Source organism: Gigantopelta aegis, chromosome 5, assembly GCF_016097555.1.
Source record: "Gigantopelta aegis isolate Gae_Host chromosome 5, Gae_host_genome, whole genome shotgun sequence".
NCBI classification, from domain to species: domain Eukaryota; kingdom Metazoa; phylum Mollusca; class Gastropoda; order Neomphalida; family Peltospiridae; genus Gigantopelta; species Gigantopelta aegis.
The window spans coordinates 36,131,544-36,158,736 of NC_054703.1; the positions used below are offsets into that span (position 1 = coordinate 36,131,544).

At 36.5% G+C, this 27,193-nt stretch overlaps 1 protein-coding gene across 1 annotated transcript in view; it reads left to right on the forward strand.

The window, feature by feature from the left end:
• Positions 1–12,770, forward strand: part of LOC121373697 (cell death activator CIDE-B-like) — a 118,299-nt gene extending 105,529 nt beyond the window's left edge. Inside the window, exons 2-6 of the mRNA XM_041500425.1 lie at positions 2,657–2,700; positions 8,678–8,804; positions 9,540–9,692; positions 11,576–11,658; positions 12,333–12,770. Coding sequence (XP_041356359.1) covers positions 2,694–2,700; positions 8,678–8,804; positions 9,540–9,692; positions 11,576–11,658; positions 12,333–12,526 — 564 coding nt within the window. The 5' untranslated portion in view covers positions 2,657–2,693 and the 3' untranslated portion in view covers positions 12,527–12,770. The remainder of the gene's footprint in view (positions 1–2,656; positions 2,701–8,677; positions 8,805–9,539; positions 9,693–11,575; positions 11,659–12,332) is intronic.
• The last annotated feature ends 14,423 nt before the right edge of the window (positions 12,771–27,193 follow it).

The following is a 27,193-nucleotide window of genomic DNA, read 5'->3' on the forward strand; positions in this document are numbered from 1 at the left end:
AAATCAGACGCTGCTGATAGAGTTCCTAAACTCTGTTCGGTGACTGGGAAGGGAAAAAGACTTATTATTTGTCATGCTGGCTGTGATAAATATTGATTGATAGATGGCTGTGAATTGATCTTTGAGGCTAAAAAAAACCCAGACGGAGACTATCATGGTGATATGAATCATGACAATTTCATCAAATGGTTTGAAGAACAACTTATGCCTTCTCTACCAGAATCTTCTGTTATCGTCATGGATAACGCAAGCTACCACAACAAATTAACTGAGATTACACGATGTCCTGCACTAAACGCAAAAAAGGAAGAAATTCAGTCGTGGCTACGAAACAAAAATATACCTTTTGAGAGTAACATGACAAAGCCAGTTCTTTATGAAATTGTGAAAAGTAACAAATGTGCGATCGAAGAAGATTTTAGAAAACAAAATAGTTTTATAAGAAATAAAATACCCCTGTGATAGTCCCCCTTAACGAAGATAGTGATGAAGAAATGAGTTTGTCGACTGATTAAGTTATTTCTCCATACCCATCAGGAGTATTACTTTAATGTATGCATGAACTCTTTAACACCAAAAACTATTTATTTCCATATCATTCACTATCAAACAACCTAACAACCTATAAACTAATCGACTAGAAATGCATATAGACTACACATACATAAAAGACAAATGTTTATTTAACGACACACTCAACGCATTTGATATACGTTTATGTGGCGTCAGACAAAACGGTTAAGGAGCATTATGACAGTGAGAAAGAAACTCGCTACCGCCACATGGGCCACTGTTTCCGATAAGCAATTTTGATAAGCAATAAGGGACGTTTTATATGGACTATCCCATAGACAGGATAGCACATACCACAGCCTTTATACATCAGTTGTCGTGCACAGGCTGGAACTAGACACAACCCAATGGGTCCACCATGTGGGATCGATCAGTCGACCTACCATGAGCGAACGCTTTACCTCTGAGCTACGTCCCGCTCCATATACAAAAGAAGCCTTAAGTGGGGTTGGGGTTGTGCAGAGGGTCACACCTCCACCAATCGCATGCATACCATATTCTTCTCTCTCTCTCCCTATAACCATATAACCATAGATTAAAATATGTTGAGTGCGTCGTTACATAAATGACGTCTATAGAATGATGATTTTGATATGCAAATGACCGTAGTTATTTATAGGAGAAATAACGTGCATTCCGAACACACAGAGATTTTGGGTTTGGGTTTGTTTTCATGTAAATGCAAAGAAAACAAATATCGAATAGGAAATAAACGTAACATTTGCAAAAAACTTCGGGTCTAAATAATTGAACAGAATAATAGTATTATAATTATACTCTTATCTAGTCTGTGTTTTATATCAGTTTCAAGTCAGATTGTTCATGAAGTAGATACTAAATTCCCATTACAAGGATGGATCAAAGGCAAGGAACCACGAGAACCTGCCCCCCCACCCCCCACCCCCACCCCTCACAAAAATCTATTAAAGTGACCGTTGTTTCAACAATTTGTTTACACTTTCATTTAAGTGCCTTTTTTGAATGGCGAAGCGCTCGCCTGATGCGCGGTCGGTCTAGGATCGATCATCGTCAGTGGGTCATTTTGGTTATTTCTCGCCCCAGAGTACCACGACTGGTATATAAAAGGCCGTGGTATGTGCTATCCTGTATGTGGGACGGTGCATATAAAAGATCCCTTGTTACTTATGGAAACATATAGCGGGTTTTCTATTTGAGATTATATATGGAAAATACCAAATGGTTGACATCCAATAGGCGATGATTAACAAATCAATGTGCTCTATTGGTGTCGTTAAACAAAACAAAGTTTTAACTTTATTGCGAGGTGCCTATTATTTCACTGAATATGTAGTTAGCCGTCGGTCTTGCATAATTATGTCATGCACAGGGACCTTTTCTGGTTAGGCCGTTAACTGTTCAATCACCCCTCGTATACATGTCAAATACTGGACTGGCAAATAAAAATATGAAAAAAAGCTGTTGTCATTTTTTTAAACATCATATTTTGTTTTCCGGGTAACTTGCGTCTTAAACTTAAGTTTTGTTTTGTATACAGTATTGTTTTTAACTTAATGACTTCAACTTTTATTTTTCGCATAATATTTAGTTTTTGACTTACTTCCTGAATTTGCTGCAATGTAAGATGTTATCGACTAACAGATACTTTTTGACGACTGTAATTACATATCAAATATATTTTTCTGCATAAAATATTAGTGGCTGTAAGTTAAACGTGTTTCTGATCGTTCCAATATTTGTACTAGGTTAAATTTCATTTTATTTCCTAAAAACTATTTTTTTATACGTACGAAATAATTTGAAGACAAAATCCAGTTTGGGCTTCTTACAAATATTGAGATGACCAGAAACACATTGAATATACAGACACTGATATTCTAAACAAGAACATATATTTAATATGTAAGTTTAATCGTAGATATATTTTATTAGTCGGAAACATCTTACAATGCAGCAAACTCGGGAATGTCCCTTTAAGAGAAACATCTTACAATGCAGCAAACTCGGGAATGTCCCTTTAATTAACAAGCTTTATTTTATACACAGGTTTTGTTTTGTTTTGCAGACATATTCACATATTTGTTTTTGTTTTTTTACGTTCTAGGATCTTTTGAACAGGAAACACATTTCTTCAGATTACAATGGCAGGTAAGGGCAGTTCCAAAGCGATGAATGGGGTGTGGAGAAGGGAGTAAGATTCATGAAACACCTAATAACCTCTGCACAACGTAAAAAACAATACACAATATACAATTTTTATTGATTTTCTGTTAGTCTGTTTATGAGTGTGCTATGTGGTCGCATATAAAGGTGGAGAGGTAACAAACAAGCGTGATTGACCCGTGTCCCTGCACGCGCTAGCCCCATTCTCATAGAATTATAAACAAAACAGGGCTAATTAGTTTATAATTCAATCGGTCATTTAAAGGGACATTCCCGAGAGTTTGCTGCATTGTAAGATGTTTATAACGAATAAAATATTTCTACGATTAAACTTACATATTAAATATATTTTTTGTTTAGAATATCTGTATATTCAATGTGTTTCTCGTCGTCTTAATATTTGTAAGAAGCCCAAACTGGATTTTGTCTTCGTACATACGAAACAAAAAACAATTTGTTTTGTTTGTTTAGGAAATAAAATGAAATTTAACCTAGTACAAATATTAGAATGATCAGAAACATGTTTAATATACAGCCACTAATATTTTATGCAGATACATATATTTGATATTTAATTACAATCGTTAAAATATCTTCGTTAGTCAATAACATCTTAAAAATTGCAGGAAACTCAGGAACGTCCCTTTAAGGGCTTTGTAAATATAAACAATTTCCAATAATCAACAACAACAAAAAATGGATAGGACCTATGCATTCATCAAAAAAAAAAAAAAAAATGGAAGGGCCTACAAATTACATTGATACATTGATATGTACAGATGTCTTTAAGTAATGGAGATGTACAGATGTCTTTAAGTAATGGAGGTGCTCAAACAATTACAGTGTTACATTGACATGTACAGATGTCTTTAAGTAATGGAGGTGCTCAAACAATTACAGTGTTACATTGACATGTACAGATGTCTTTAAGTAATGGAGGTGCTCAAACAATTACAGTGATACATTGACATGTACAGATGTCTTTAAGTAATGGAGGTGCTCAAACAATTACAGTGATACAGTGACATGTACAGATGTCTTTAAGTAATGGAGGTGCTCAAACAATTACAGTGATACAGTGACATGTACAGATGTCTTTAAGTAATGGAGGTGCTCAAACAATTACAGTGATACAGTGACATGTACAGATGTCTTTAAGTAATGGAGGTGCTCAAACAATTACAGTGATACAGTGACATGTACAGATGTCTTTAAGTAATGGAGGTGCTCAAACAATTACAGTGATACATTGACATGTACAGATGTCTTTAAGTAATGGAGATGCTCAAACAATTACAGTGATACATTGACATGTACAGATGTCTTTAAGTAATGGAGGTGCTCAAACAATTACAGTGATACAGTGACATGTACAGATGTCTTTAAGTAATGGAGGTGCTCAAACAATTACAGTGATACAGTGACATGTACAGATGTCTTTAAGTAATGGAGGTGCTCAAACAATTACAGTGATACAGTGACATGTACAGATGTCTTTAAGTAATGGAGGTGCTCAAACAATTACAGTGATACAGTGACATGTACAGATGTCTTTAAGTAATGGAGGTGCTCAAACAATTACAGTGATACATTGACATGTACAGATGTCTTTAAGTAATGGAGATGCTCAAACAATTACAGTGATACATTGACATGTACAGATGTCTTTAAGTAATGGAGGTGCTCAAACAATTACAGTGATACAGTGACATGTACAGATGTCTTTAAGTAATGGAGGTGCTCAAACAATTACAGTGATACAGTGACATGTACAGATGTCTTTAAGTAATGGAGGTGCTCAAACAATTACAGTGATACAGTGACATGTACAGATGTCTTTAAGTAATGGAGGTGCTCAAACAATTACAGTGATACAGTGACATGTACAGATGTCTTTAAGTAATGGAGGTGCTCAAACAATTACAGTGATACAGTGACATGTACAGATGTCTTTAAGTAATGGAGGTGCTCAAACAATTACAGTGATACATTGACATGTACAGATGTCTTTAAGTAATGGAGGTGCTCAAACAATTACAGTGATACAGTGACATGTACAGATGTCTTTAAGTAATGGAGGTGCTCAAACAATTACAGTGATACATTGACATGTACAGATGTCTTTAAGTAATGGAGGTGCTCAAACAATTACAGTGATACAGTGACATGTACAGATGTCTTAAGTAATGGAGGTGCTCAAACAATTACAGTGATACATTGACATGTACAGATGTCTTTAAGTAATGGAGGTGCTCAAACAATTACAGTGATACAGTGACATGTACAGATGTCTTTAAGTAATGGAGGTGCTCAAACAATTACAGTGATACATTGACATGTACAGATGTCTTTAAGTAATGGAGGTGCTCAAACAATTACAGTGATACAGTGACATGTACAGCTGTCTTTAAGTAATGGAGGTGCTCAAACAATTACAGTGTTACATTGACATGTACAGATGTCTTTAAGTAATGGAGGTGCTCAAACAATTACAGTGATACAGTGACATGTACAGATGTCTTTAAGTAATGGAGGTGCGCAAACAATTACAGTGATACATTGACATGTACAGATGTCTTTAAGTAATGGAGGTGCTCAAACAATTACAGTGATACATTGACATGTACAGATGTCTTTAAGTAATGGAGGTGCTCAAACAATTACAGTGATACATTGACATGTACAGATGTCTTTAAGTAATGGAGGTGCTCAAACAATTACAGTGATACATTGACATGTACAGATGTCTTTAAGTAATGGAGGTGCTCAAACAATTACAGTGATACATTGACATGTACAGATGTCTTTAAGTAATGGAGGTGCTCAAACAATTACAGTGATACATTGACATGTACAGATGTCTTTAAGTAATGGAGGTGCTCAAACAATTACAGTGATACATTGACATGTACAGATGTCTTTAAGTAATGGAGGTGCTCAAGCAATTACAGTGATACAGTGACATGTACAGATGTCTTTAAGTAATGGAGATGCTCAAACAATTACAGGAGGTATAGGGGCGGGGTTTAGCTCAGTCGGTAGAGAGCTAACCTTTAGGTGCTTGCATGGCAGGATCGAATCTTCTCGGTGGACCAGGCTATAATTGGGATTGTTTTCTGTTCCAACCAGTTCCACATGACTAGTGTACCAAAGGCCGAGGTATGCACTATGCATATTAAAGGGACATACTCGAGTTTGCTGCATTGTAAGAGGTTTCCGACTAATAAAATATTTCTACGATTAAACTTACATATTAAATATATTTTCTTGTTTAGAATATCAGTGTCTGTATATTCAATGTGTTTCTGGTCGTCTTAATATTTGTAAGAAGCCCAAACTGAATTTTGTCTTCAAATAATTTCGTATGTACGGAATTATTTTTATTTATTTTAGGAAATAAAATGAAATTTAACCTAGTACAAATATTAGAACGATCAAAAAAACGTTTAACTTATAGCCACTAATGTGTTATGCAGAAAAATATATTTGATATGTAATTACAGTCGTCAAAAGTCTCTGTTAGTCGGTAACATCTTACAATGAAGCAAACTCAGGAATGTCCCTTTAATAGAATCTATCACCGTTGTGAGGTATAGATAAGGCTATTCCAACTCGAGGGACAAAATGTTTTTTTGTGAGGGCTGACTGATTCTTTTTGTTGCCCATTTAATTACAGTAACAAAACATTATTATGGGGTAACCTACGGTTTGTTTATTGTAGAACGATTCGTATACATTTCACCTACAAACTCATACGCGAAAAAATATAGTCCACCATATGCAACGACATAAATATGTAACAACTTACCAATAAATTTAAAGTTAAAATATTAATTTGTTTAAATATTTTAAAACAATGATACAACGTTAAATGGCAAACAGAATTCTGAAAACCATGTGCTATGACGTCAATCGTTGTAAAACATGATTTATGACGTCACGCGTATGTAGCAATCGTCTAGCCCTCGGGTCAGACAGATTTATCTAGCCCTAGGATCAGACAGATGTATCTAGCCCTAGAGTCAGACAGATTTATCTAGCCCTAGAGTCAGATAGATTTATCTAGCCCTAGAGTCAGACAGATTTATCTAGCCCTAGAGTCAGACAGATTTATCTAGCCCTAGAGTCAGACAGATTTATCTAGCCCTAGAGTCAGACAGATTTATCTAGCCCTAGAGTCAGACAGATTTATCTAGCCCTAGAGTCAGACAGATTTATCTAGCCCTAGAGTCAGACAGATTTATCTAGCCCTAGAGTCAGATAGATTTATCTAGCCCTAGAGTCAGACAGATTTTTCTAGCACCGTGTAAAGGCTGGATAACCCTGTCCAGTGGGCAAGAAAGATTTATCTCCAACAGTACTCTCCCTGTCAAGGTGTTTTTGTTTTGTTTTTTGCTCCAGGGCAAAACATTGTTTTACTCTGTTTTGCTTTCAGTAGCACTGGCAAATCTCATTGGTGTTATCTTTATGTGCAATGCATTGTTGTTTAATTATTTTGCTAGACTTGCTAAACAGCAATTGAAACAGATTTTTTTTTTTTTTAATTGACTCTCTTGTATTAACTCCACTGAAAAAAAATATATTTCCTTTTTTTTTTTTTTAAATTCCAAATGGACCATTCATCCATCCACCAACATCCAATTTGTTTTTTGGATTATTTGAATTTGTTTATATTTACAAGCACCTTAAAGGGGCATTCCTGAGTTTGCTGCATTTTTAAAGATGTTATTGACTAACAGAGACTTTTTAACGATTGTAATTACATTAGTGACTGTATATTAAACGTGTTTATGATTGTTCTAATATTTGTACTAGGTTAAATTTCATTTTATTTCCTAAAATATATTATTTTTGTCGGAAAGTTATTTGAAGACGAAATACAGTTTGCGCTTCTTGCAAATATTAAGACGACCAGAAACACATTGAATATACAGACGTTGATATATTAAACAGGAAAGTTTATTTAATATGTAAGTTTAATCGTAGAAATATTTTATTAGTCGGATACATCTTACAATGCAACAAACTCAGGAATGTCCCTTTAAGAGAAACATCTTACAATGCAGCAAACTCAGCAATGTCCCTTTAAGAGAAACATCTTACAATGCAGCAAACTCGGGAATGTCCCTTTGACAGAAACATCTTACAATGCAGCAAACTCTGGAATGTCCCTTTAAGAGAAACAACTTACAATGCAGCAAACTCAGGAATGTCCCTTTAACCATTAAATCCTGTTTCCATTGTGGGTCACACAAAACTCACTCTTTTTAGACTTGTAAATATTTGAAGATAACAAAAATGTACTTCATATTCTCACCATAATACAATGTTTCATTTTCTGATTGCGTATTAATTATTTATTTTAATAATTAAAGCAAAATATCCTGCATCGTATCTCTCTCTCTCTCTCTCTCTCTCTCTCTCTCTCTCTCTCTCTCTCTCTCTCTCTCTCTCTCTCTCTCTCTCTCTCTCTCTCTCTCTCTCTCTCTCTCTCTCTCTCTCTCTATGTGTGTGTGTATGTGCACTTCCATGTACACTATTGTGTGTTTCTAAAATGATACTTAAACCAATATGTTTACGGTAAATGTTTAATAATTTCTCTCTCTCTCTCTCTCTCTCTCTCTCTCTCTCTCTCTCTCTCTCTCTCTCTCTCTCTCTCTCTCTCTCTCTCTCTCTCTCTCTCTCTCTCTCTCTCTCTCTCTCTCTCTCTCTCTCTCTCTCTCACTCTCTCTCTCTTTGTTTTTATCCCGTCCAGAACATTGTGTTTATTGCTAATAATTTTTATAATTTCTGAAGATTGTACAAACCAAAGTTTGTATACAACGTACTGGGCCTCAGAATAATTACTAAATTACGCAAGTTTGAATAATTGTTTTTGTTTTTAAATTATTTGAATAAAGAGAGTTTTGCGGACCGGACAAAAAGGAGACCCTTGTATCAAACGGCCCTTCTCTATTTCCAGGAGGGCTCACGGAAAGGGAAATAATCATAATAGGATGTGCCGCTGGTTTGGTGTTTGTCCTAATCTGTTGTCTGGCGATCATTGTGCTTACGTATCTCTGGAAAAGAAGAGTTAAGCGTAAAAGGAGGTAAGTCATATGATACTAATGCTCTGATAGTGTCAATATGAATCCCCCCCCCCCCTCTCTCTCTCTCTCTCTCTCTCTCTCTCTCTCTCTCTCTCTCTCTCTCTCTCTCTCTCTTTCTTGCGGAGGCGGGACGTAGCCCAGTGGTAAAGCATTCGCTTAAGGTGCGACTGGTATATCAAAGGCCGCGGTATGTGCTATCATGTCTGTGGGATGTGCATATAAAATATACCTTGCTACTGATGGAAAAATATAGCGGGTTTCCTCTATAAGACTATATGCAGGGTTTGACAAATCCACTTGCCCTCGGTCTCGGCTTGTGCATTTGTGGTATATCAAAGGCTGGGGTATGTACTACCCTGTTTGTGGGATGGTGCATATAAAAGCTCCCTTGCTGCTAATCGAAAAGAGTAGCCCATGAAGTGGCGACAGCGGATTTCCTCTCTCAATATCAGTGTGGTCCTTAACCATATGTTTGACGCCATGTAACCGTAAATACAATGTGCTGAGTGCGTCGTTAAAAAACCCAATTCTTTCTTTCTCAAACATTTGTCAAATACTGCTGTATGTTAAAATGACCATATGTTTGGCATCCAATAGCCGATGATTAATAAATGAGTGTGCTCTAGCGATGTTGTTAAACAAAACAAGCATTAACTTTTGGTCCCATATTTCTTTCATGAGTATATCTGTTATACTATTTCCCACACAACTCTTCATGTTTAATTGTGTGTGTAGAGAAGAACGCCTCGCCCAGACGATGGAGAGAATTTCTCTCAGGGACCCTCTAGACGAGCTCGTGCGACGAGAATCTCGGAGGAGCATGATGGGAATTCACAACGAGGCTGTCGCAAACGGAAGTGCTGGTGGCGATACCATAACAAACAAAAGGTAGATTTTGTGTCTGCATGTCGAACGCTTGCACATAAGCATGAAAATAACCATTAGCTATTAAACAACAGTTACATGTAGCAGGTATCATGGTCATTAGAAATATTCATTATATATCGTTTTGATTTTGAATTCTTTTTTCTATTAATATATTTATCATAAGCATGATTTTGTGGAATAAATTTCGTGAACATATGAATAATATATACATTAGGCATGGTAGAGCAGGAGGGGGTGGGGGACTATATCCCCCTCAAAATTCTGAATCAAAAATATTAGTTGTAGTAAATCGTAAGGCAGAAATGAATTTTACTTGCATTTCAGGATATCTAGTTTTCAACGGGGAAGCATACCGCCTAACCCCCTAGAAACTTTGCTTTGCGCCATCTATCTCAATCAGCCCTCCCTCCTCTCATGTCGACTTATATCCGCCGTGCCTGCACATAAATATTAATTTGTGCTAACACGTGGAATGTATTTCGTAAAAACCTACACGACATTCGTATGTACTGTAAACCTGTTTGTGGTAACGTGTAGAATAGATTTCATGAAAATGCACGCAGACTAAACATATAAACCCGCTCCTGTGTCTAACTGTGAAATGTAATAATGCGAATATAAACCTTTTATTGTGTAAAGTTCTGCGAAATATGTTTAAGAAAAATGCACAAATTATATTATACAAATTTTGTTTCAGTTTTATTTAAAGGTCTTATGTCAAAGTTGACTCTACCATATTTTCTTATTTTTTACATTTATTTGCAATAAATAACTACACAGCCCATTTTGACCTAATTTTTTTCCATAACTAACTGATATAAACTTGTATTTTAAAAGTCTTGTCCTGGATGACAAGCGAGGTTTAGCGAATAACGTGTGTCTAAATACAGCATGGTCACCATCTCTGTTTGCCAGTTGTCAGCAAAGAATTATGGAAGAAAACGTTTTTTTGTTGTTTTTTTGGGTTTTTTTTATTGTCCCCAGAAACATAAGCAAGGTCAAGGTTGGGGGCTTGAATCATTGCTGTACGTGGTATTATTGTATATACATAAACGATGCATAATTAAAGCTATACATTCGTATATAATGCACTTATTAAACAATATGTGTATACATATGCATGTGTGTGTGTGTGTGTGTGTGTGTGTGAGAGAGAGAGAGAGAGAGAGAGAGAGAGAGAGAGAGAGAGAGGAGGGGGGGGGGGGGGGGGGAGACAGACAGACAGACAGACACGGGCGTGTGGAGTAACAGGGATGAAGTCGAAGATAGACGCAAGGGAACACAAAGGGCGCGAGCCGTATGCACACATGCATAGTATTCAATATTAAGATGAAATAGATAGGCTCAACATGATACTGTAAATGGGATATTAGCAATGCAAAAGCCTTACATAACTGAAGAGGAAATATTCTGGAGACTAGGAAGAAGAGTACTAGAAATAGAAACAAAGAGTGAGAGAAGAAGAGGAAACCCTCCCAAAAAAAACCCCAACTTTCTTCAAAGATAAATAAGATCAATGCGATATTAAAAAGAAAAGAGATTATAGAAAGTCGAGATACGTTTTCCGAACTGGCGATATTTTTCATAAAAGTATGTTTATTAGCTTATTCGTATATTTTGTTATTAATAAGTTTATATATGAATTTATACAATTTGTTTGCGGAACTGCTGCCAAGGAAAAAAACTTAGTGTATTGAATGTGTACACATAAAATAGTGACGTCACTAGTTAATGCGTGTGACACCCTCAAGAATCCACCCCCTCAAAAAACCGCCAAAAAAAAAAAACACCAATAAAAAAAAATTAAAAAATTAAAAAAAATATTTTTGGCAGGAACCGCCATTATTGCATCTATGATATAGCACCTTTAAAATATATTTCAGGAAAATGTACAAAATTTGGGATCGTACGAGAGGAAAACGAACATTCACATTCGCTGACAATCTCGACGAGTTGAAGACGAAAGGTAACTATATCAATAGGCGGCTTTCCGGGAAGTATTTCCAGTAGCGGATCCAGAAAATCCATTGGGGTGGGGGGTGGGTGGGCACTAACATGAGGCTATATGTCAAGAGAACATTGGGGGAGGTTTGGAGGGGATGGAAATTAATATATAATAAAATTATAACTGTCGCTAAAAAAAATTGGGAGGGGGGGGCAGACCCCTGCCCGCCCCTAGATCCGCCTCTGGTTTCTACCAATAAAATGTAGTATATAGTGATACGTTTTCATGATTTGTGTCTCAGATAAATTTTATTTAAAAATGCCCCAATATTGAAAACACACAGGAGCTGGCTGTGGCGAGTATGATAGGCTACCATCTACGAGCATTGAATCGAGTATGAAGCACCGCGTCTGTGCTAGCGCGATCTTCAGATCTGGCAACAGACGACATATAGATATAATAAAACACGCGCCAGACTCACCAAACAAGCTGCCGTGTGTTTTAGGCCTATTTATTTATTTATTTATTTATTTATTTATTTTACTTACTTACTTATTTATTTAGTTATTTTGGTTATTTACTTACTTATATATTCATTTTTAATTAATTAATTAATTTATTTATTATAATTTATTTATTTATTATAATTTATTTATGTCTTTAAATTAATTTATTGTTACTTATTTGTTTTCCAGCACGAGATAAACTTGGGTTAACCGGTGCTCTAAGAGTAGTTCTGGAAGAAGATGGAACGGAAATAGACAGCGATGAAATCCTACGCGCATGTGCGGGACATGTTATGTTAATGATTCCAGGGAACGAATCATGGACTGACCCGGAAGTGTTATTGAAAGTGTCAAACCTTCCACCAGACTCTACGCGTTTCTGAACCTTTTCACTGATCAAAAAACAAACAAAAACAAACAACAAACCCATAATTGTCGGTACTAGCGGGTGAAGAGTGGAGGGCGGGTGAAGAGTGGAGGGCGGGTGAAGAGTGGAGGCCCAGTTGACCCACAATAATATAAACAAGAGCTCCTCTTTTTTAAATAATAATAATAATAATTATTATTATTATTATATTATTATATTTGTTTCTTGCTAAAACAGATCTTATACATGTAACTGTGCTCTTTAATTATTATTATTTTTTAAAACTGCACCCCATACTTATGTAGCTGGTCAGTTACTTGTGGCAGCTTCAGGAGAGCGAGAGATCACGGTCGCTTGCTACCCAGGGTTTTTTTGGGTTTTTTTAATACGCCTTGGGCCCAAAACACACCGAAGCTGGATCTAGATCTGGGTCTGGGTCTGGGTCTGGATCCGGTGTGTATGGTACCAGTCGAAAATGTAACTTGACTTGAAACTTTTTAACATGCACCTATACCATTGAGGTTTCAGGCATGTCCATCCCGGGCCCTGTCTCTGGATAGTCAGGATCTTCACCCGGGCCCTTTCTCTGGATAGCCAGGGCCTTGACCCGGGCCCTGTCTCTGGATAGCCAGGGTCTTGACCCGGGCCCTGTCTCTGGATAGCCAGGGTCTTGACCCGGGCCCTGTCTCTGGTTGGCCAGGGTCTTCACCCGAGCCCTGTCTCTGGAGAGCCAGGGTATTGACTCGGGCCCTGTCTCTGGATAGCCAGGGTCTTCACCCGGGCCCTGTCTCTGGAGAGCCAGGGTATTGACCCGGGCCCTGTCTCTGGATAGCCAGGGTCTTCACCCGGGCCCTGTCTCTGGATAGCCAGGGTATTGACCCGGGACAGAAATGACAGTGCAACGCACTGAATTGAATGTGATAAAATACACCACCTCTGTGCTGGCGCGAACAACAAATCTGGCAACAGATGACATAGAACATGGGCTACATTTTCACACCGCCAGACTGGCAGCTGTAGCCTGTGCGAGCCACATTTTAATGTCGTCTTTTTTTCTTAATAATCAACAGGAAAGAGATACATCAATCAAAGCAGAATTCTCGTAATTATTACTGGTGTTTATAGAAGAAAATATATCTAAAGATACGAACGCTTTTAATATATACTCTTAAAAAAAAAAAAAGTAGGGGAACTCTAATAAGAATTTACAATTGCCAAAATTGTAAGGTATATTAGCTATGGGGAATGGTTATATGATGATAGTGAATTAATTTGGCAAACATTAGAACCGGTAGTTCAGTATTACAGTAGGTTTTATGACCAGCAAAGATCTTGAAGGATGATTGGGGTCAGTGATTAATGGACCTTCCTGGAAATGGTAAAAATCGAGAATGACACCCCACGCACGTGTATGCATATGCAAACTATGGAATATGTTTCGGTGTGTTGATAAACATACCTGAATGTTCTTTACTAGGATGTCTGTGGTTAAAACGTATGTTTGGTCTAATAGTTGATATTAACATCAATATTTCAGGTTCCCCTACTTTTTTTTGAAGAGTATATATTGAAAACACGCAGGCATCAAAATACACAAGACGTGGGGTCCTTGCCACACTCGCCAGACCCAAACCCAGCTTCTGTGTGTTTAGGGCCTAATGTTAGATGGATGTGATGCGATAAAAGACGATGGTACCAGTGAAATAGTCCACGAGCGCTCTGCCTCCTACACAGAGGCGTGTTCAGGAAGGCCGGCGGTTTTGGTCGCTCGCTAGACTGGTTTGCACTCGTAATGTCAGATGGATATGATATGAGAGAACACGATGGTACCAGTGAAATTGTTCGTGAGTGCTCGGCCTGTTGGACACACTACTGGCCACTGTTTGGCAACAGAACTATGTTAAGGTTATAACTAAGGCCAAATCTCTGACCCAAGGCCTTAGGAAGTCAATCGTGATACGAGGTAGCAGTCAGTCCCACATTACTGATATCATATATGGTGTGTGTGTGTGTGTCTGTATATATATATATATATATATATATATATATATATATATATATATGTGGTGTGTGTGTGTGTGTGTGTGTGTGTGTGGATGTATGTGGGATGTGTGTGTGTGTGTGTGTGTGTGTCTGTCTATCTATCTATCTGTCTGTGTATGTATATGTGTATCTTCCTATCTGTGTGTGTGCGTGTAAGTGCGTGTGTGCGTCTGTCTCTGTGTGTGTGTGTCTGTATATGTGTGTGTCTGTCTGTATCTCTGTGTCTGCCTCTCTGTGTGTCTCTCTCTGTGTGTGTCTATATGACATCTCTCTCTCTCTCTCTCTCTCTCTCTCTCTCTCTCTCTCTCTCTCTCTCTCTCTGTGTGTGTGTGTGTGTGTGTGTGTGTGTGTGTGTGTACACTTTAGTGTACACTATTGTGTGTTTCTAAAATAATGCGTGTGTGTGTAAGTGCGTGTGTTTTGTTTGTCTGGCTCTCTTTGTCTCTGTGTGTGTGTGTTGGTGTGTAGCTGTGTCTCGCGTGTGTCTATCTGTCTCTGTGTGTGTGTGTGTGTGTGTGTGTGTGTGTGTGTGTGTGGGTTATACACTATTGTGTTTCTAAATCAATGCGTGGTGTGTAGCTGTGTGTGGCCTGTAGCTGTGTGTGTGTGCCCCCCTCTCTCTCTCTCTCTCTCTCTCTCGCTCTCTGTCTGTGTGTGTGTGTGTGTGTGTGTGTGTGTGTATGTACACTTTCGTATACACTATTGTGCGTTTCTAAAATAATGCGTGTGTGTGTAAGTGCGTGTGTCTGTCTGTCTCTGTGTGTGTCTGTGTGTGTCTGTCTGTCTGTCTGTCTCTCTGCGTATGTCTATCTGTGTGTGTGTGTATGTCTAGCTGTGTGTGACTCCCCTCCCCCCCCCCTCTCCTCTCTCTCTCTCTCTCTCTCTCTCTCTCTGTGTGTGTGTGTGTGTGTGTGTGTGTGTGTGTGTGTGTGTGCACTTTCGTGTACACGTGTGTGTGTTTCTAAAATGATGCTTAAACCAATATGTTTACGGTAAATGTTTAATAATCTTAACCTGGAATATACATACCTGTCATCTCTCACGATTTGACGTGAGTCTCACGCATTTGTAACAAACATCACGCTCTCACGCAACGTTACTATAATCTCACACTTTTTCTAAAAATAAAAATATTTAATAATCGTGGTTTATATTTAAGAGCTGAATGGAAATATATGCTGATTATGCAGGTATCTGAATTCGTTACCTGTTAATAATAATACAGCATATTGAACCTATCTACGGTTCAATACCAACAATCACTCGCGGGTGCTACCGATGACCGACTTGTATGGTTTAACATTAACCGTATTAATTAGTAAAACTCGCTCGAGTTTTTTTTATATATATATATATATAGATTTTCGTTTTGGACTTAAACAAACCACAACAAAAAACTTCGCCCTGGACCCGACCAAGAGCCTACAGTCCCTGGACCCTGATTTTTGAGTTTTATTGCCCCTTGCAATTTCACACATTTGAAATATGACAACATACAGCAAAATAACCTTTTAATCACATATTATTGGCGGTAAAATTCACTTTTTAAAACATTTACATAAGCAGGCTTAAAATTGGAATCGGTAAAAAATTATTAAGTTCAAGCCCTGTTGATAGTTTGTGTACTGTCCGAAGTTACATGTAGTTTCTCTTTCAGATAATCTACCTCAGCAGCTGATGATTTGTAATTTTTATTTTTATTTATATATTTATTATTATAATTTTATTTTATTATTATTATTATTATTTATTTATTTATTTATTTTCAGTACTGCAGGGGCAATATTACGCTATTCATATGTCTATGGAAAACGTACGCAAAAGGGTCCGCTAGATTCATATACAATCCCCCCTCCCCCTCCCCTGCTCAGACCACGCACTGTTCGTACAGTACTTGGTATGTATTCCTCCTGTTCCAGATGGTTCGGTAATATGGATCAATCAAATATTTATTTACCGCATATATACATTTGTGCTGTATATATAGCCAGCCCTCGTTAGCGAAGTTAAAAACACGGCCAGTCGTATATATAGCCACATCGTTTATAAACGCCGTATAGTTCAGGCCCGTACGGAGGGGGGGGGGGGGGGGGGGTGCGAGAGGTGCATACGCATCCCCCATAGTCTGCTGAGGTCCATCCGTGGATGTGTAAAAAAAAAAAAAAATAGTTCAACGATGTGAAAAATTTACTTCCCAGAATGCAGGAAAATGCATCTCCTGCATTCTAGATTGAAAATAATTTCGGGGGGCATGCCCCCGGACCCCCTAGCAACTCCGTCGATTACGCACCCCTCCTCATATAAATTTCTGCGTACGGGCCTGTAGTTCACAGTATTCTTTAAAAAACTAACACTTCAAGCACGCTGTCCTGGGCACACATACCTCAGGTACATTTAATTTTTCATTAATTTCAACTATTTTGTTGCATATACCCAATTAAGGCTCAAACACGCTGTCCATGGCACACACCTCAGCTATCTGGGCTGTCTGTCTAGGACAGTAGGTTAGTGGTTGGTTTGTCAGTGGTTAGTGAGAGACAAGTCTGTGTAGTGGTCTTACACGTACCCATTAGTTAGTTAAAACTCGCTCTGGGTGGGAGCCGGTACCGGGCTGCGAACCCAGTGCCTACCAGCCTTATGTCCTATGTCTTAACACTCAGCTATATGAGATGCCTGCTCAGACCTACATTCAGCTAGACAAGGCGCATGTGCAAGAGGATCTTGACGGTGGCGAGCGAAATTTGAAATTTAGACACACATTGCAATTTTTCGCTGAACCAGTGGCGGATCCAGAAAATCAGTTTTGGAGTGGCGCCCATTGACATGTGGCAGAAGGCCACACACATTCTCGAAAGGATTTTGCGGATTCTCCAATGTAAAGAATGAAAAAAGGAGCAAAATTTAGGGGTGGGGCGGATCCCTGGGAACCCCCTCTCTTAGATCCACCACTGTAAACATTGCAAAATAAGCGAATTAATTTTCTTACATATTAAGCAAAGTCATGTTGGAACTGTTATAAAAATTAGGACTATCACAATTACACTAAATATAAAATGATTATAATTTAAAGTTGCAGTATCTATTATAGTTTAAATATTTAAAGTTACAATATCTCCTGTCTATGGGATGGTGGATATAAAAGATCCCTTGCTGTTAATCGAAAAGAGTAGACTATGAAGTGGCGACAACGGGTTTCCTCCTTCAATATCTGTGTGGTCCTTAACCATGTGTCCGACGCCATATAACCGTAAATGAAATGTGTTGAGTGCGTCGTTAAATAAAACATTTCCTTCCTTCCATATCTAGTATATTTTAAATAGTTGAAATTACAATTTCTAGTATAGTTTAAATATTTAAAGTTACAGTATCTAGTATAGTTTAAATAGTTGAAGTTACAATTTCTAGTGTAGTTTATATATTTAAAGTAACTGTATCTAGTATATTTTAAATAGTTGAATTTACAATTTATAGTATAAATATATGATACAATATTTAATATTCAATATATTTTAAATATTCAAAGTTACAACCTCTAGTATATTTTAATAATTAATGTTACAGTATTCATTATATCTTACATAGTTGAAGTTATGATCTCAAGTATATGCTAAATAGTTAAAGATACAACATCTAGTAATGTCATCATTATTTAGCTTCGTAGTCAATCGGTGTTAGATAATTTATCGCTATTCAGATCACTTCATATCCCTTTTTATAGGTACACTTGTTAAAAAAAAACCCTCATGATATTGGTAATCATCGAACTTAAACACGAAGAAGCGACGCTGGTCTCAATAATCAAAACAGAATAATTTTCAAAATAGCGAAACCACGGAATGGCTGGCTACCTACCACCGGGTATGCAAAGATTGCCGCTCTAATACAACAATAACCCTATGTTTAAGCTAGAACAATGGATAGTAATCAATACCTTATACGGAAACCGGCGCGAGACACGTGACCGTTGTATGAATGGAATGGACAGATGTTTGCAAAAGATCAATAGCGGAAAACCCCGATTCTGTGCAAACGTGTGTGTGTGTGTACCAGATCGCGTTATAGTATTCATCCCCCTAGCAGTATTATATTTTTTTAATTCTAAGGTTTTAAAAGATGGGACTTGGTGATGTCACCTTGTCGTTGTATGAATGACACGTGTCAGGTGTTCGAGAAAATCAATACCGTATATGGTATTGATTACTATCCATTGTTCTAGCTTAATAAATGAATTCATCAACACTTACATTAGTACACTAATGCAAGTGTTGATGAGTTCATTCATTAAGCTAGAACAATGGATAGTAATCAATACCTTATACGGAAAACGACGCAAACTTCAAATTAAAAAACAAAAACAAACTTAACGCTAAAAATACTATTTTGAAAACTCAAATCGTATATATTTCTCTTTGCAAAAAAAAATATATGGCAAACAAATAGCAATTTAAAACGAGTTTATTCATTTTAATACGTCTATTTCTAGTATATTGCCATAAAACCAAATCACAACAAATTCCATCTTTTGGTCTAACAAAAAAAGAAATCAATACGGAATCGTGGTCGGGTATATACAATGTGGTACGTGACGTCGCATTCACTTAGGTGTAGTCGTATTGATTTTCTCGAACACCTGACACGTGTCATTCATACAACGACCACGTGACTCGCGCCGTTTTCCGTATATGGGATTGATTACTATCCATTGTTCTAGCTTAATGAATGAACTCATCAACACTTGCATTAGTGCATAAACTGCGCCGACTCTTCCTCTGCATGTCTGACCTATGACGTCGTGCATACATTTATATATTAATTAATTATCGTGCATATTAATGAGAATCCTGCGGTGGCAGGATTTAAAGCCTACACTAATCTACTATATCATACCGATAGACAGATTTCTATATCAGACATCCAATATTAACAATCCAATTACTGCTGCTAAATTGACCGATAACATATACAACTCAGGACAATCCATTATTGTTGGTCTTCAGAAGTGGGTCAAGAGGGAGAACCACCCATTAAGAGTGCGTCAGTTTTATAATTGTAATCAATTGCAGTGAAGCTTCTATCACTGTGAGAAAAAAATATATATTACAAAAATAAAATAGACCCCCCAAAATATTAAATTAACGCTATAACTGACTAGTTTAAAACCAAGTTATTCATATTTCTTTTAAACAGTATAGCAAACATACCAAAGAAACTCAGAATTGTTAGGCCTCGGTAGGGGACATGTATTGCTTTAGCAGTACTCTCAAAATGCTTGTTATATATAATGTTAAATATGATATATCATTAATATGTTGTATAAAAGTGGGAGTAGTTTTGAGAAGAAACAGAAGAGGTGTAGAAAATTCTTTGTTTTTTGTTGTAAAATTTGATTACTTGGGGAAACATAACGGGTACTCCATCTGGACTCTTTTTATAAATATGTAATTATTTTCTAAATGGTTTGTTCGCTTCTCTTATGCTTGTGGCGTGTCAACAAAACATCACACATTAAAAATTAACTTTCATTTATGTTTAAATTCTTCTTCGCCTTGCTAGTAATAGTTATATACTTGTAATTATATATAAAAAAAGAAAGTTATAATGTGTGACGATCATGGAAATATGAACCAAAACCCGTTTACACACTTTTATATAAACAGTTTCGCACTAAAGAATTATTAAAAAAAAAAAAAAAAAGGACCCAAAAATCCCACCAACCAAACATACAACAAAAAACAAACAAACAAACAAACAAACAAATAAAAACCGCTGAAAAAATGTGAACCCCCCCCCCCCAAAACCCCCCAACAACAACAAAAAAAAAAAAAAAAAAAAAAAAAAAAAGAAAAAAAAAAAGAAAGAAGAACAATCCGACCTATTTCCAGTATATTGACCTTAATATTTTATTTACGTTAGAGATGCATGCATGACAGACGAATACATTCTATTTAGACCGCTTCAGAGACGATAATTCCTCTTGGGGGAACTAATGTTATTTTTAACAGTATTACAGAACGTTCGAAACACTTTTACTCCTCAGCAATGTTCATTGGGTTTTTTTCTACCAACGTGATGACCCCTTACAGCTTTGAGAATACATCTTTAATACTACACTGTCAGAAACCCCCCTCCACACACACCCTAAAAACAATGAACATTGCTAAGGAGTAAATGTGTATCGAACGTTCTGTAAAACTGTTGAAAATAACAGTAGTTCCCCCAAGAGGGAATTATTATCTCTTTGAAGCGGTCCAAATAGAATGTACTCGTCTGTCATGCATGTATCTCCTACGTAAATAAAACATTACGGTCAATATACTGGAAATAGGTTGAATTTTTTTCTTCTTCTTTTTGTTTTTGGTTTTGTTTCGTTTTTCGTTTTTGTTGTGTTTTTCTTTTTTGTTTTTTTTGTTTTGTTGTTGTTTATTCGTTACTATGAATCCGTTCATATGAAAGTGTGTAAAGGGGTTCTTTAGTTCATATTTCCACGAACGACACAAATTATAACTTTCAATTGTTGTAATTCCATGTGTATTACTATTACTAGCAAAACAAACAGGAATTTAAAAATAAATATATATTAAGTTTAAGGTGCGTGATGTTTCGTTGACACGCCACAAGCATAACTCAAGCAAAAAAAAAAAAAAAAAAAAAATAAAAAAAATAATAATGTTTTTTATTAAATATTAATTTTATAAAAACGAATCCAAATGGTGTGCCCGTTATATTTCCGATTAGTCACACTTTACAAAAACAGACACATTTGTGTTTTAGCATATCTTCTGTTTCTTCTTAAAACCACTTCCACTTTTATAGCACATATTAATGATATATCATATCAAACATCACATAAAACCACTTCCACTTTTATAGCACATATTAATGATATATCATATCAAACATCACATAAAACCACTTCCACTTTTATAGCACATATTAATGATATGTCATATCAAACATCACATAAAACCACTTCCACTTTTATAGCACATATTAATGATATATCATATCAAACATCACATAAAACCACTTCCACTTTTATAGCACATATTAATGATATGTCATATCAAACATCACATAAAACCACTTCCACTTTTATAGCACATATTAATGATATATCAAACCTCATATATAATAAGCGGTATCTGTAGAGAAACAAAGAATCGTTCTTTAAAGGAAATGAGTATATATCGTGTTGTAGTGAAACTTAGTATGTATCGTGTTGTAGTGAAACTTAGTATATATCGTGTTGTAGGGAAACTTAGTATATATCGTGTTGTAGGGAAACTTAGTATATATCGTGTTGTAGGGAAACTTAGTATATATCGTGTTGTAGGGAAACTTAGTATATATCGTATATATCGTGTTGTAGGGAAACTTAGCATGTATCGTTCTGTAGAGAAACTTAGTATATATCGTGTTGTAGGGAAACTTAGCATGTATCGTTCTGTAGATAAACTTAGTATGTATCGTGTTGTAGGGAAACTTGGTATATATCGTGTTGTAGGCAAACTTAGCATGTATCGTTCTGTAGAGAAACTTAGTATATATCGTGTTGTAGGGAAACTTAGCATGTATCGTTCTGTAGATAAACTTAGTATGTGTCGTTCTGTAGGGAAATTTAATGTGGATCGTTCTATAGAGAAACCTAGTATGTATCGTTCTGTAGAGAAATTTAGTGTGGATCGTTCTATAGAGAAACCTAGTATGTATCGTTTTGTATAGAAACTTGGTATGTATCGTGCTGTAGGGAAACTTAGTATGTATCGTTCTGTAGAGAAATTTAGTGTGGATTGTTCTATAGAGAAACCTAGCATGTATCGTTCTGTATAGAAACTTGTTATGTATCTTTCTGTAGAGAAATTTAGTGTGGATCGTTCTGTAGAGAAGCCTAGTATGTATCGTGTTGTATAGAAACTTGGTATGTATCGTTCTGTAGAGACATTTAGTGTGTATGGTTCTGTAGAGAAAGTTAGTGTGTATCGTTCTGTGGATAAACTTAGTATCTATCGTTCTGCAGAGAAAGTTAGTATGTATCGTTCTGTAGAGAAACTTAGTGTGTATCGTTCTGTGGAGAAACTTAGAGTGTATTGTCCTGTAGAGAACCATAGTGTGTACAGTTCTGTAGAGAAACTTAGTGTATATCGTTCTGTAGAGAAACTTAGTGTATATCTTTCTGTAGAGAAACTTAGTGTGTTTCGTTCTGTGGAGAAACTTAGTGTGTACCGTTCTGTAGAGAAACTTAGTGGTATATCGTTCTGTAGCTAATAGATATCGCCATATTTTCCCTGGGAACACCGTCTTCTGCAGAAGTACGTATTGTGATATAGGCTTATCATTGTGCCGTTCAGAACTAACGAAGATAGAAAATTTAGCTCACACTTAGTAAAATAAGGAAATAACAACACCGATAAATATTTACGTGTAAAAATTGATCAATGCGACAAGTTAAACCGTCCCCATGGTCAGAGGGAAGGGTGGGGTGCGGAAGTTAAACCGTCCCCATGGTCGGAGGGAAGGGTGGGGTGCGGAAGATATGGACCTGATTTTTACAGGACGCATATTCAATGTGTCATCGTTTGTACAGTGATATCCCATACACAGAATATTGCACACCTTTTCGCTAGATATATATGTTACGAAATTAGTGAACTTCCCATGTTAGTTTAGTATTGACCGAACTAAAATTCACGAGTTTCGTAAAAAAAAAATTAAAAATGTTATCTAGCAAAAACGAGTGTGATATTTTATTTATTATCCACCATCAAATAATGTAAAATATGATAATTACTTCCAACATTACTCAACAAGACATGCGAATATGCATAGCTTAGGCCATGGAAGATGACGTCACTTACCAAAATGACGTCAATTAGCAACTAATACGCAACACCTGGTGTGTACGAATTTTGTGTGACACACCAAGACGTTCACCAAGTGAGTAATAAACAAACATTTTAATAACTTTCTTTCATGGGATAGCTATATCCTAAATATCTGAGGATGAGAGAAATAAATTGCTTTCATTGCTTTCTTTCATGGGATAGCTCTGTCCTGAGGATGAGAGAAAGACATTGCTTTCATTGCTTTCATTCATGGGATAACTCTGTTCTAAATATCCGAGGTTGAGAGAAAAAACAAACATGATTACATAGCTTTCTTTCATAGGATAACTCTGTCCTTAATACCCGAGGATATGAGAAACAAATTGCCTCCACAGCTTCCTTTCATGGGTTAGCTGTATCTGAAATATCTGAGGATGAGAGAAATAAATTGCTTACATAGCTTTCTTTAATGGGGTGAGAGAATAACAATGCATTCAATATATACCCCAGGTGCTACAATTCCAATACGAATACTGTTAAACTAATTAATAATTACACATGATTAATGAGTAACCGACTGCTACATGATTCAGTATCATTTATCAATTAAGAAGGAATAATTAATAAAGAAACCAAACAAAATAAAATAGTTTTATTCAAATTTCACAGCGTTATACAGCGTTCACATTGAAAGGCGACAACATAGACGAACTGTTTCTAAATTAAACAACCCCCTAACACAAATGATGAAACTACACATTTACCTAGGGGCGGGACATAGCCCAGTGACAAAGCGTCCGCCTGTCGCGCGGTCGATCTTGGATCGATCCTCGTCGATAGGCCCATTGAGCTATTTCTCTTTCGACGACTAAGGCTATATCAACAACTGTGGTATGTGCTATCCCGTATATGGGATGGTGCATATAAAAGATTCCTTGCAACTAATGGAAAACTATATGTCAAAATTACCAAAATGTTTGACATCCAATAGTCGATGATTAATACATCAGTGTGCACTAGTGGTGCCGTTAAACCAACCAAAAATAAAAAAGAAACTCCTATTCGGTACCCTATCCTAACCCATCCTATCCTAACAATTGGCCAACACACGACAAACACTAAATTAAGAAAGCGCATTTGGGGCAATGTATACTAAGAAAAAGTAATTTTATATCTCGAGATCTCGTAATAATAAGATCTCAACTTAGTATGTCGAGATCTTGACGTATTATCTCGAGCTCTTGAGATATAAATCTACTTTTATTTAGTATAAATTGGCCCTAATGTTTTTTCGTACTAAACGCCAAACTCCAGGGAGAATTCTCTATATCGATGTATGCGTTTCGCGGTAAACCTAATGAACATTAGGAACCAGTCAAACAGTTAGCGAACGTTAGCGAATCGTTATTTCATTTCTTTTCAATATATTTTCGTTCAGGCACGCTGTCCACGACACACCTCAGCCATCTGATCTGTCTGTCCAGAGCAGTGGGTTAGTTGTTAGTGGTTAGTGAGAGAAAAGAAGGTGTAGTGGTCGTACACCATTGAGTGGTTCTCAGTTGGAGTCAGTACCGGTCTGCGAACCCAGTACCTACCAGCCCTATGTCCGATGGCATTGAAAAACACGCACAAAGACGAACAAAAGTTAAGACCGACCACTTTGTAATGTATAACACACGGTCTGGTCTATAGCAAAGTGCATATAAAATATATATAGAAAGAGGTAGGAATAGGTTTCCACTCTCTCTCTCTCTCTCTCTCTCTCTCTCTCTCTCTCTCTCTCTCTCTCTCTCTCTCTCTCTCTCTCTGTGTCTCTCTCTAACTCACCATTTCTCTCTCTTACTCTTCTCTGTCTCTAATTCTTTCACTCTCTCCCTCTCTCTCTCTCTCTCTCTCTCGCTCTCTCTCTGTGTCTCTCTAACTAACCATTTCTCTCTCTTACTCTTCTCTGTCTCTATTCTTCACTCTCTCCCTCTCTCTCTCTCTCTCTCTCTCTCTCTAGTGATATATATATATATATATATATATTATATATATATATATATATATATATATATATATATATATATATCTAACTCTTTATCTGTCTCTCTATCTCACTATTTCTCTCTCTGTATCTCTTCCACTATCTCTCTAATTCTCTCTCTCTCTCTCTCTCTCTCTCTCTCTCTCTCTCTCTCTCTCTCTCTAACTCACCATGTCTCTCTCTTACTCTTCTCTGTCTCTCTAATTCTTCTCACTCTCTCTCTCTCTCTCTCTCTCTCTCTCTCTCTCTCTCTCTCTCTCTCTCTCTCTCTCTCTCTCTCTCTGTGTCTCTCTCTCTCTCTCTATATATATATATATATATAGCGGGTGATATATTCAAATTCTGTAGACGTTTACGGTTAATAGAATATTTTGGCAAACAAACACATATTACAAATGATAATGATGTTAATAATGATGACAAATACAAACTATTATTTTCCAAGTTTAGGTCACATTCAAGTTGGACACCACCTCCCGGAAGAGATCAATGTCTTGACATCTTCATACACATTATAACACAAAGCATATTGAAAGAAAATAACAAAAAGAAACATTTTGGAAATATATCAAAAAGTGAAAGGAAGGCTCTAAGGAAACTAATAATGGATGACTCAATAGTCATGAAAAAGCTAACAAAAGTTCTACCATTGTAATTATGAACAAAGACAGTTATGTTGCAGAAGTCAAGAGACAGCTATAAGACAAACGATTTGACAAAAAAAACAGAAACAGACTTAATTGAGGCTCATATAAAAACTGTTAGCAAAATAATACATCAAATGCGCAATAATCAAGAAATTACAGAGGATGTATTTAAATGTTTAAAACACGAGGAACGTCAGACTCCACAGTTCTACATTTTACCTAAAGTACACAAAACTGTTAATAAAGACCTCCCTCTGGGATATCCAGGACGCCCAATCATATCCGGATGTAATTCACCAACAGAACGTATTTCGTGTCTCATAGATGACATTCTGAAGCCACACGTCGAAAAATTAGACTCATATGTACGTGACACATCGGACTTTCTTACAAAATTGCGTAATATACCAAATGTATCCAAAGAATCATTCCTCGTAACTATGGACGTTTCATCTTTATATACAAACATTCCTCATAACGAAGGGATTGAAGCGATAGAAAGAACTCTAACTGGTGATAATTACAACTCCAACATACCCATTAAAACAATTAGTAAACTAGTTGCAATAATATTAGAATCAAATAATTTTCAATTTAATGGTGAAAACTTTATCCAAATACAACGCACTGCAATGGGTACAAGAATGGCCCCTAGTTATGCTAATTTATTTATGGGTTGTTTTGAAAAAGTTCTGCTGAGCAAATGTGTTAGATCGCCGCTACTTTGGCTTAGATATATAGATGACATATTTTTTATTTGGGACCATTCTGAACAAGATCTTAATAAATTCATTGAATCTGCCAATCAACAGCACCCTACCATTCAATTTGCATACACATATTCAAGGAATAAAGTTACATTTTAGATTGTCGATGTCATTAAAACAGATAGTGGGTCTTTTTCATCAACTGTTCACACAAAAGTAACAAACACACACCAATATTTACATATCAATTCAGCTCACCCCAAGCCATGTGAAAAAAAGGAATTCCTTTCAGTCAAGCTAAAAAGGTACACCAGAATCATTTCAAAACAGTGACACGTTACAAACTGAACTAAATAGTTTGAAAAAAAACACTTCCTGAATAGACTTTACCCTCCTACCATTGTAAATAATGCTATAGAAAAAACATTAATTGGACCC